Source organism: Pan troglodytes, chromosome 3 (genome assembly GCF_028858775.2).
Source record: "Pan troglodytes isolate AG18354 chromosome 3, NHGRI_mPanTro3-v2.0_pri, whole genome shotgun sequence".
Lineage (NCBI taxonomy): Eukaryota > Metazoa > Chordata > Mammalia > Primates > Hominidae > Pan > Pan troglodytes.
In genome coordinates this window covers 666,866-678,566 of record NC_072401.2, presented here as the reverse complement: position 1 = coordinate 678,566, position 11,701 = coordinate 666,866, and the positions used below count along the sequence as shown (strand labels likewise).

The 11,701-nt window shown below is 53.7% G+C and overlaps 1 protein-coding gene across 49 annotated transcripts in view; it reads right to left on the bottom strand.

The window, feature by feature from the left end:
- Positions 1-992: 992 nt before the first annotated feature.
- PIGG (phosphatidylinositol glycan anchor biosynthesis class G) overlaps positions 993-11,701 on the bottom strand; it is a 40,597-nt gene continuing 29,888 nt past the window's right edge. For 35 of the 49 annotated variants that reach the window (XR_010156251.1, XR_010156240.1, XR_010156243.1 and 32 more), the window contains 3 exons: positions 9,812-10,121; positions 6,616-6,779; positions 993-1,376 (listed from right to left, as the gene is read on the bottom strand). Coding sequence is in view for 22 of the 49 variants with exons in the window: in XM_003310207.5 (XP_003310255.1) it covers positions 1,160-1,376; positions 6,616-6,779; positions 9,812-10,121 (691 nt within the window). In the remaining 27 variants the exon portion in view is untranslated. Of the gene's footprint in view, positions 1,377-6,615; positions 6,780-7,917; positions 10,122-11,701 lie in introns of all 49 variants that reach the window. The other 14 variants (XR_010156241.1, XR_010156238.1, XR_010156244.1 and 11 more) reach the window with 2 other exon arrangements.

Below are 11,701 nucleotides of genomic sequence, written 5' to 3'. Positions count from 1 at the left end.
CCGGTTCAAGCAATTCTTCCACCTCAGCCTCCCAAGCAGCTGGGATTACAGGCACCTGTCATCATGCCTGGCTAATTTTTGTATTTTTGTAGAGACAGGGTTTCACCATGTTGGCCAGGCTGGTCTTGAACTCCTGACCTCAGGTGATCTGCCCCCCGCCTCAGCCTCCCAAAGTGCTGAGATTACAGGTGTGAGCCACTCTGCCCAGCCGATTTTCTTCTTATATTGTAACCAAACACACATATCACAACAGGTCAAACACAAAATCCAACTAGCTTCAATTAGGCCAGGCATTAAAGAGGTTTGTAAAAATGTAAAACATTATCACTTTTCTCATTAAACATTTATTTTTCATTTTAAAGACAAGAGTCTCACTCTGTTGTCCTGGCTGGAGTACAGTGGTACAATCATGGCTCACTGCAGCCTTGAACTCGGCTGAAACAATACTCTTTCCTCAGCCACCTGAGTAGCTGGGACCACAGGTGTGTGCCATCACGCCCAGCTAATTTTTTGAAGTTTTTGGAGAGATGAGGGTCTCACTATGTTTCCCAGGCTGATCTCAAACACCTGGGCTCAAGTGATCCCCCCACTCTGGCCTCCCAAAGTGCTGGGTCTCACTGAATTTTTTTGTTTTGGAAAATATAGTTACTTTTCCTTCAAGTGTTATATTAATATGCAATAGATTCCTTATAAATGAATACTTTTTTATCTTAGTTTTCATCTCAAATGCCATAAACACTGATACATGTAACCCTCATAAACCAAAGCGCCTTGGGGCCCTCAGTGGTTTGTAGGATTCTAAGAGCTCCGTGCTCCCTAAGGTAATCTGGGTGCCTCCTCCCACAGAGCTCCTGGACTCTAACAAAGTCCAGAACCTTTTCATTCATTGATTTAAACACACATATTTGGGTCATACCATAGCTTATTCAGAGGAAATTAAAAGTTCAGAAGCTTCTAGAGTGATTGTCAATGGGGGAAAATATGATACAAACTGTATATTAAAGTGATCTTTTATTAAACTATTTACTGCTTAGTCTAAATTCAGGTACAGCAGTCAAAGAAATTAAACTTATCCATCAACTTTGTTGAATTCATATCTTTCATTTTAGAATAACAGCAGACTTTAAGCATGTATTATTTTTCCAGTGTTCAGCTTAGTCTAAGACTGTGTGAGTCTGGTTTGATCCATTGCCGTGAAGAATACACAGACAGCAGCTGTAATGAGCAGATGCATTCCCTCGTAGAGAAGTTTTGGAGAAAATACACTCCATATAAATAAATGATAACGCAGAGATGTCACCAAAACGATGTATGTGGAAACTGGAATAGAACAAATCAGTGCGTAGCAGAAGCAAGCATGACTCAGTGCTGAACCGCTGTTAATAAGAAAGAAAATGTGTATTAGCACATGCCACTCACATATCACACATGTAACAACACTTTTATTTTCAAAAAGACTCCAGTAGCTCTTGCCCTTGGACTAGAGGGCACCGCGTTCCTTCTTCCGCACACACATCCAGTCACTATGGTGCTGGGACAGGTGCCTCTCCAGATGCGCTGGAGACGGGAAAACCCAACCTGCCCCCTTGGAGGCTGTGTTCTAGTGAAGGAGGCAGGAGAAACCAGATATGTAACATGTCAGGAAGAGACAAATTCATGAAGAAAAATGAAGCAGAGTAAACAGAAGAAGGATGGGTGAGGGCCACCATGTCCCCCCCCACACACACCTTGAGCTCTCCAGAAATGCTTCTGAAACTTGACTGTATGTAAAAATCACCTACAGTATGTGCTGGAAGTGCCACTCTGGAGCCCCCCCTACAGAAATCTGGATGTGGTTGGTCTGGGGTGGGCAGAGGTCTGAGTCTCCACAAGGCACGGAGGTGCCCGAGGGGACATGAGCTGCAGCCCCAACTGCTCAGCCACTGTCTGCCACCGTCATCTGTAAAACAGCTCTGAAAAATGCACCCCCAGACTTTGCAGTTATTTAAAAATTATATATGCATGTGCTACTATATCACATGCATTATAAAATACAAACGATGAATAGAAAATCACAAAAGGGTGAGATACAAATAAACATAAATACAAGTTCTGAGCTTTTCTCCCTGCTGTGGTGTGGAGGACCGTCTGGTCTGGGGACACTGGCCCAGCGGGGTTTGCTGAGCAAATTCTCGGAATAAGAGCCACCCCTCGAAGTATGTTAATGTACCCCCCTAGTTTTCAAACCACCAACACACTACATAAATCTCTTCCTCAAAGCAACTTCCCGTGAGTCTGTGATTATTGAAAAATGATAAATTACATTATTTGGGCACTTTCCATGCCTCATCCATGACCTCTGATCAAGTTCTGTTAGAAAGGGCCCGGGGGCAGCCCCCAGATCCTCAGTCCTGTCGGCACGTGTGTGTGTCTGGGTGTGTGGGTCCCGCTGCATGTCCTGTAAAGGGCCCCTCGGTCCTGTCGGCACGTGTGTGTGTCTGGGTGTGTGGGTCCCGCTGCATGTCCTGTAAAGGGCCCCTCGGTCCTGTCGGCACGTGTGTGTGTCTGGGTGTGTGGGTCCCGCTGCATGTCCTGTAAAGGGCCCCTCGGTCCTGTCGGCACGTGTGTGTGTCTGGGTGTGTGGGTCCCGCTGCATGTCCTGTAAAGGGCTCCTCGGTCCTGTCGGCACGTGTGTGTCTGGGCCCCACATGCATGTCCTGTAAAGGGCTCCTCAGTCCTGTCAGCCCAGCAGCTCCACCAGGTGTTACTTGAGGGTGTCCTGTAAGTGGCTCCTGCTTCAGTGCTCACTGCTCAGGAAAGGGTGTCAACAGCCACGAAGGGCCAAGGACGAGGCTGTCTCTGGCCCCTCCACAGCCTCACAGCCCCCCACCGGCTCCCCATCTCAGGCCTTGGAGGGGCCCTTCCTCCTCCTGGCTTCTCCAAACACTCCTTCACCTCAGCCCGCCATGTGCTCCAGTAAAATACTCAGACCCTGGGATCTCCCGGTGGGTGGCCGGTGCCTCTGGTCCTTTCACTGCTTTCCTTGCCAGGCCCTGGCTCCTTAGGCGGGTCCCCCAAACCCGTACCGCTGGTCACCACTTGGTATCCAGCCCCACAGTCCGGGGACCCCACAGGGAGGTGGACCCCAAGGTGTCCTCAATACACCTCCTGGTGACAGCAACACCCGGGAAAAGGTGAACATACTGGGCAGGAAGCTTCGTGGCTAAGTGGGCCGTGGCCCCATCCTACCCAGACAGCGCGCGGGAAGCTGTGGCTTAGATATGGCACCACCTTGACTTCAGTTTAACACTTTATAGCGTTACCCACCTAGAAGATGGCGGCCTGCTGTTCCCACCACTTTAGCAAAGAGCCATTTGCGCTGCAGGGGAGCAGGCAGCCCGGGGTGCCAGCCCCTGGAACAGAGGGTCGCCAACCACTCAAGGCCACGTTTTTGACCTTTTGGAAACATATTTTCTCTGTCTACAATTTAGACCTGGTTATAGTTTTCCTACTCTACTGAAACAAAATAGAAACCATGAGTAAAACTTGATGCTTTAAACTTTTAAAAGGGAAGAAGAAAACCCTATAAAATGAAGGAGAAATGCTCCTTGACTAGGAAAAATATCATGATACTCTCCAGTTGATCAAAATGCTTTCACCTCACTTAATATTTGTCTTTTTCCCTCCCAAACACAAACGTGCCTGGCTATGTAAGAGATGAAAAGTGCCTGGTCCATCAAACCGCAATCTGCAAGCATCAGGGCAGCTGCAAGGCCGAAGACCAAACCTACAGAGAGAGGAGCCGGGCAAGTACTTCCAGCCCTCCGTCTCCAGCTGGCCACTGGGAGGTGTGCCGTCCACCCAACAGGTGCTTGATCACGCCGCGCACAGCTGTAGCACATCCGTTCTCCAGGGCAGAGGCGGATGCACCTCCACGCGCTCACACCCGCTTGTCCTGACACCTGACCACACGACGTGCTGACAGCCCACCCCAGACGGCCGAGGACGGGGTCTCCTGTTTCTGTAAGACCAGTGTGAGCACGTGGCTGGCCTCAAAACCAAGTCAGAGAAAGACGTCCCAGGGCAGCTGCTGAGACAGGCGGACGCCGAGCAGGGGTCTCGTGGCAGACGTTTGTTTTTATGCAGAATCGAAGTCTGGAAGGACGTCTCCACACAGCGCCGCCACAGTGGGTGTCTCCCAGGCTGGTCTGTTGGTGGCTTCCGCCCGCAGAGCCTCAGCTTTCTGCTGTGATGACAAGCTCAGCGGTGACTGTAAATTACGGGGGTCTGTCCACTGACTGCCCCAAAGTGGGCGTGTCAAGCGTCCACAGGCACCTGAAGAAAAGGCAGGTGGATCTCAGGCATTCCTGTCCCCGGGAAGCTTGCAGTCTGGCCAGGGAGCGATTCTCCCCTTGGAAAGGCTCCATGTCCGCTGTGGGAAGGCACGCGCCTATCACTGCTGAAGCAAGGCCAATGCTCCCCCGACCCCTTACGGAAACCTGTGAGCGACTGAGGGGTCCAGCCCGGGCCCGCCGAGTCTGCGGGGCATGAAGACTTCCACCATGGTGGACGGTTCCTTTGGCTCCGAAGCACTCATGCTGTGAGAGCCTCAACACAGGACGTGAGCGGCGAGGGGCTCCTTTCAGGGTGGGAAAAGCTCAAAGGCAGGCACAGGTGTGCGTGCCTGGGTGCGTGGGCCCTGCCCGCATGTCCTGTAAAGGGCTCCTCAGTCCTGTCAGCCCGAGGACACCTCTGCGGAATGTCGACAGGAGGCTGGGCATCTGGGTCTGGAGGCAAGGCCAAGGGTCCCTGTGGCCTGGGTCTCAGGAGCTGGTCTGGGGAGGGGAGTGAGGCGGGGAGAGGACCTGGGTGGAGCTGAGAGGATGACCTGGTGAAGGAGGCTGTGGAGCAGAAGCCAGAGGGCGGAGCGGGGCCACAGAAACGTGCAGATGCTCTGTGGAGTCGCCGGGAGCCCGGCAGGGGAAGCCTCCAAGTGTCCTGGGAGGGCTGGCACGGGGGCTCAGCAGTCAGCACCGCGAGAGCGACGGTTCCGTCATGGGAGGACGTAGCAGCCCTCCAGCCTCACTGCTCAGCGGAGAGGCCACAGCGCGCTCCCTGGGGCTCCCGGCAGGACTGGGGCCTCCGGTCACCACAGGGCACACGCAAAGCTCTGGCTGACCTGCCCAAAGCCACCCAGCAAGTGCGGGAGGCTGGTCCAGTCAGTGTCCCAGACGCTCGCCTGCCTGGGACGAGGCCGCGCCGCGGTGCGCGGTTTCAGCACACGCAGAAACGCATAGGCGCTGCGGGGATTCGTGACTGTGGCTGGCAGCAGGGACAAGCGTGGAGCACGGGGCACTCTGGTAGATGCCGCAGGGGCCACTAGCCCCTCCAAGGCTGAGAACGCTTCCAAGTGTCCCCCATTGAGCTCCCAGCAACTCCCGTTTTACAGATGGGAAAACCAGGCACATGTGAGTCGAATAACTTTGCAGGCCCTGGGGTCTCTGCCAGACCAAGTTGGGAGGTACAGAATCACCCCCCCCGCCGCACTCCACTTAGCACCTGACTCCGCCAGGCCAGGCACTGAGGCTGCTATGGTGAACAGAGCTGGTGAAGCCCCTGCCTCACAAAGCCTCCTTTCTTAGGGGAGCAAGAAACATACGATGAGGAAGCAGTGTGTGTGCGGCGGTGGGAACGCTGCAGAGAAGACGGGCGTGTGGATGGGGAGCTGCACCTTTGATCTGGGTTTCCCCGGGAGAACTTCTGCACAAAACCGCCAGGAGACGGGCATGTGGATGGGGGGCTGCACCCTTGATCTGGGGTCCCCCGGGGACATCTGCACAAAGCTGCCAGGAGATGGGGATGTGGATGAGGGGCTGCACTGCACCCTTGATCTGGGGTCCCCCCGGTGGAACTTCTGCACAAAGCTGCCAGGAGACGGGTGGGTGTTGGAGAGGAGACCTCAGGCTCACTGGAGGGAACGAGGTGGACCAGGCAGGAGAGCATGGAGGGCAGGCCAGACGCAGCTTGAAGGGACTTCTCAGCGACAGGGGATGGGGCTCACGTCTCTGAACTTCCCTGTGCCCCCCACCCTGTTTTTCCAACCCAAATCATCAGCGTATGTGTGGAAGGGACATGCCCCCAGCTGCTCAAGGACGACTCAGAAGAGCCACGGCCCTGGCCAGGAGCCTTCTCCAGGGTCCTGCGCGCTCCAGCAGGGTCTCTGGGGGCCGAGAGCCGTCTTTTATCTTCATGTCCCCAAAGGGGAAGGACGACCCGCCCTCCATCTGGCCACCAGCAAACAGAAAAACCTGGAGTGGCGGGAAAAGGAATTTTCCTTCCTGTGTCTCTAGAAACCATGTGCTGGTGTGACCTGGGCAGCCCAGCGAGGCCCCGTCAGACCCAACCCTGGGGAGCCCGGCGAGGCCCCGTCAGACCCGACCCTGGCCCTACACGGACACCTCAGGCCGGCTTCTGGCCCTTGAGCTTTGGACCGTTCCCTATTTAAGGAAAAGAAAACTGTTGAAAAGACTGTTGGACCCATGGAGCTTAGACCCCCTTGCATCTGGAACAAAGTACGACCCTTAAAACCAGGCAGCCGGCCCCCAGAACTGTGCTGACGGCAGAGAGGCGCCTCACCTGCGTGTTTCTGAGCTCAGGAAGTGCACTAAGTGGCTGGCCCACAGCACAGGCCCTGCGTACGTCCCAAACGCTGTCAGGAGCACGGCTGGGATTTCCACGTAGGTGTCTAAGCCCACGAAGCCTGCGGAGATGTCCACGGTGGCAATGTTGTTGGAGTTGCCCTGGAATACAGGAGAAGAGCTGACACAGGCCTCACAACACGTGGCATCAACAGCCACGATGTCAGCGTGAGCCACGATGTTAGCGTGAACTGTGTAGGCAGCCCAGATAACCACGCCGGCACGGACACACGTGTGGTCAGAGGTGGCTGCCCAGCCGTTCCTTCAGACTGCCGAGCTGGCCTTGCCTGGGTGGCAGCCCCTCCCCCTGCCTGCAGTGCCCAGGCTGCGGAAGGGCACGTGAGCGGACTGTGCAGAAGCTGGGGCCCCCTCTGAGGAGGGACGCACACACAGACCGGCTGGCTGACTGTGCCACATCTAAGACCCTTGTCCAGACCCATCGACTTAAGACAAGCACATGAAGCTCCCCTCAAGGACCCCCATCCGAGGGGCACATAGGGCCCTGAGAGGCCAGCTGCTGGGCCCAGCCAAGGGGGGAGCTGGGGTGAAGACTAGAACAGGCACCCTGCCAGGTCCCATCTACGGTGAGGTGCTGCCAGTGGGTTATATGGTGGAGGGCAGGCCAGCCACTGGGGGAGCACAGCCCCTGGTGCAAATTGGTAACTCACATCTGGCTTACGTATCAGACCATGAGGACTCACTTGGTCTGGTCAAACTTCATCTGTCAAGGTTGTGGCCAGTCCCGGCCCAGCCCTGGTAGGTAACTCCCTGCAGGATGCAAGCGCTGATGCCACACAGCTTACCCTGCTCCTAGTGATTCTGGATCCCAAAAAGGGGTCTTCTGAGAGACCCTGCCTCTCCACGCAGGCCCCGCCTCTCCACTCCAAGACCACACCTTTCCACTCCTAGGCCCCACCTCTCCATTCCTAGGCCCCTCCTCTCTGCTCCCAGGCCCCACCTCTCCACTCCAAGACCACACCCTTCCACTCCTAGGCCCCACCTCTCCATTCCTAGGCCCCTCCTCTCTGCTCCCAGGACCCGCCTCTCCACTCCCAGACCCTGCCTCTCCACGCTCCATCTTTACTGACTCTGATGTCTGTCACTTGCCTGTCATGCTGACCTTTCCTCAGAAACTCATGACATCTACAGTCCGAAAGCACATGTCTCTATCAAGCCCAACGAAGATCCCTCTCCAGAACCAGAACTGTTCATGTCCACAAAACACTGGCTGGGTGCTCACCAGCTTGGCTCCTTCCTCCCTTTCCATGCAGAGAGCTGTGGGCCCAGGGGGTCCCCAAGTCATGTTGATGCTGCTTCCCCAGCATCTCACAGATGTGCGTTGACTCCTATCCCTGTTGTCTTAGGCCCCAGCCCTTTGACTTGGCTTGCCCTGAGACCCACTGGACTCGCGGCTACTGCCTCTCCTTGACGGTGCCACCCCAGTCATGTGACTCCTCCACTTGGAAGCTCTTCTGCAGGGAGACTGAGGAGAGAGCAAACAGGCAGAAGCAGCAGGAGACCCTGGAGGGCGGCAGGGGGATAGAGTCCCAGATGTCACGACGGGAGCAGGGGAGGAGGACACCTGGGAGGTCACTGTGGCTCTGAGCAGGCTCAGCCAGGCACAGAGACTGCCAGCCATGCTGACATGCCTGCAGCTGCACAGCAGCTTTACCTGCATGACTTCATCTAACCCAACAGTCCTGATGTGCTTCGTGATTATCCTCATCAAACTGGGAGGAAACGGAGGCAGAGAGACCGAGGGACTGGGCAAATGTGGAGGGCCAGCAGATGAGCAAGGGCAGTCACGTTCCTGATCCCTGATCTGTTAAGGAACTGCCCAGTCGAGGGCAGGAAGCAGGGATGGGCAGCAAAGCCACAGGTTCCTCTCCGAGGAGATCTAACACTGAGGGGCAGCGGACTCAGCCTCAAAACAGGGGCCACGGGGAGGTGGGGAGACCAGGGAGGGCTGGGTCCTGGGGAGGCCGGGAGACCACTATCCCTGGTTTACAGATAAGGAAACGAAGGTGTGGCAAGAGCCTGCCGGAGGCCGCCTGGCTTGAACGTGCTGGATACCAGCATCCCAGGCCTGCAGTTCTGCTGGGGACACCCTTGTGCCTTGTGTGGACATGGCAGGGAGAGCTGCAGCTGTGTACAAGGAGGACAGGGGCCTGAGCGGATGAGAAGGGTCGGGGAAGCACCAGGACGGGGCTAAGAAGCTGGCCACTGGCCACCTACTCATTGTACCTGAAGACACAGACTTCTGTAACTTCACGCCTACCACCTTTGGGCTTCAGGATCAGGGGGACAGACATACAGACAGAAAATCCTGCAACTGTGGGCTGTTCCATGGGAAAGGCTGGGAGCGCCAGGAAAGGAGAAGACGATGGAGGAGAGGCCCTGTAGGGACACAAAGAACTGCACATGCCTCCTGGGTACGAGACAGTGGACAGGCAGACACCGGTGCACACCAAGAAAATACAGACCTCACGGTAGAGACCAAAATGCAACCACGATGTTCAGCTGGTGCAAAGCGACTCAGCCTGGGAGTCGGGGCTGGAAGGGAACCAGCATGGCTGTGCCTGCTCTCCTGAGGTTGCCAGGAGGCTGGATGAGGCTGGATCCCTCTGAGGCCCCGTCTGCCTGTCCCTCTATGTCTCTTCAAACTGAGGTGGTTTGGGCTTGTCTGGGATGGGTCTTTAAACACCGGACAGAAGCCCTGACGACCCACCAGGCTTCAGGGAGCTAATAATCATGGGGGCACCAATGGTCCCCAGTGTGGACAGCCCTGACACCAGGGGCAAAGGGCATGAACGAGAACAATTATTACATTCATCAATGAAGCAAGTGAACAACGTGATGTCTGTGCTTCCTGAACTGCTTGTAATAAATAAACCCAGGCCTGGCCCAGCAAAGCAGCAGTCTGCTGTCTTAAGCACCCACACATCCACACCTGGGACGTCTGTCTTAAACAATCGGCTGTACTTTGTCTTATAAAATACACGAGAGTTCAGCATAATTCACCATGCCACACTGACAGTCACTTTCCAACTTATGGGAACATTTTCTCAAAGAAAAATTTAAAATAAATATGTAAAACATGAAGTCTACTACCCATGATAATAATGAAAACCTACCTGAAAATAGAAGAATGCTTGACCAAACCAATAATGCATCACAGTAATCTCTGCTGCATCGTGTCTCAGGGGCTTCCAGATGAATTTAGTCATTAGAGTCTGAATCAAGAGGCTAAATGCTAAGACCGGAAGATTATGTGGTCTAAAGAGCAAGGCTGCCAGAAGAACTAATCCACTATATATCTCCCATAAACCTACAGTCTTGAGTTTGAAGTCTGCAGCAATGACTTGAGATTTAAGTAAGTCTTTGGTGCCCGTGAACAGAATGCCAAGGACAAAGACATAAACAAAACGAGCTTCAATAATACCCCTAAAAAAGAGCAAAACAAGTTAGATTCATTAGCACCAGTGAGAAAAATTCAAAAACATTTTCCCATGAAAAACACACCTATCTACCCAGGGAACCAGTAAATGTCCAGCACTGCTGACTAAAGGAGCCGCGGCACCCTCCCTACCCCCCAGGTCCTGTCATGGCAGTGGGCATGTCTCCTCTGCACAGCAGCCCTGAGGAGCCGCCGCCAAAGGCCCACAGGTGTGTCCTCGTGCAGACTCTTCTGCTGGGGTTGGCTTTGGGGAGATCTTGCTCATTTGGCTCATCTGGTGGCACGACCCAAGCGGTGCCCTTGTGGCCCGCCTGCTTTGCAGTTAATTAAAAAAAACCCAACGCACTAGTATAAGAGTCAACTCTAAGAAACTGCTGTAAGTTCATAAATGTTCATTGCACAACTGAGCAGATTTAAAGAAGGATTTGCACATTTACAGGTACACATACATGCAGTTATAAGTAAATAAGCACCTGCACATTCACAGGCACACACGCGTGCAATGGTGCAGTCATCCAACCCGCGGGCTCTGAGAAAAGGCAGAGCTCTGCTCAGTCCGAGCCCTGCTGCTCTGCTCACTAGCTCTCCTACTCGGGCGTGTCAATCAAGACTTCTGACCCTCAGCTTTGCTATTTGTGAAATGGAGAGAAAATGGTTCTACACTTCACAAAGTCATCCTAGGAATTAAGCAAGGGAATGCCGGGAGTGCTTGGCACACAGTAAGCTCAGTAAAATTAAGTACTCTTATGATAGTTATCTGTAAAGGATACAATTACCAAAAAATTTCATCTTACAAAACACGTATGTTCCTAAAACATAATATTTTAAATAAATTTTGTAAATGAAATGCTTCACACAGCCTGCAAATCTGATCATTTAAAATAATCATAATTTTTAATATCATAATATTGTGAAAACTGAATTTTCCTATATTAGATTTTCTTAGAAAGCTTTGTACATTAAGAAAGTAAACTTTGATCAGTTTAGTTCAAACAGCCTGAGCACTGTATACCATGTGCCTGGCAGTGTGGCTGCCAGGAGGGGCCCACATCCTGGCTGAGGAGCTGGGGTCAGGTACCTGGCAACCCCCACAGGCCAAGGTGTGTGCTAAGTTGAGAGTGAATTATAGGCCCATCTGCATTCAAAGAAGGGAGAAATCAGCAAAGGTCACAATCACTGGAGAAGTTTCATAGAAGAAAAGGGACTGGTTTCTGTGTCGAGAGGATGCTAGGGCAGGCAGGGTGATGAGCAGGAGGGGCATCATCCAGGGCCTTTGGTGGGTCCTCCTCCTCCTCCCCTGGCCGGGCAGAGTCTGATCCTGCTCAACCAGGCCCACCCTGCTTCCACCTCCACTCCAGCCATCCCTGGGCTTCTGAGTGGAGGACAGTCAGGAACTGAGTGCAAAGGATTTCAGACTCTCAGTGGATGGCAGGGCCCGGGGGACTGACAGGAGAGCGGCAGCTGTTACAATGATCTAGAGCCAGGATGCCTCTGTAGCCAGGACCTATTTACGATCGGGACAGATGGGGACAAAGGACGGAGGCACTTTACAAGAAGAAGGTGAACC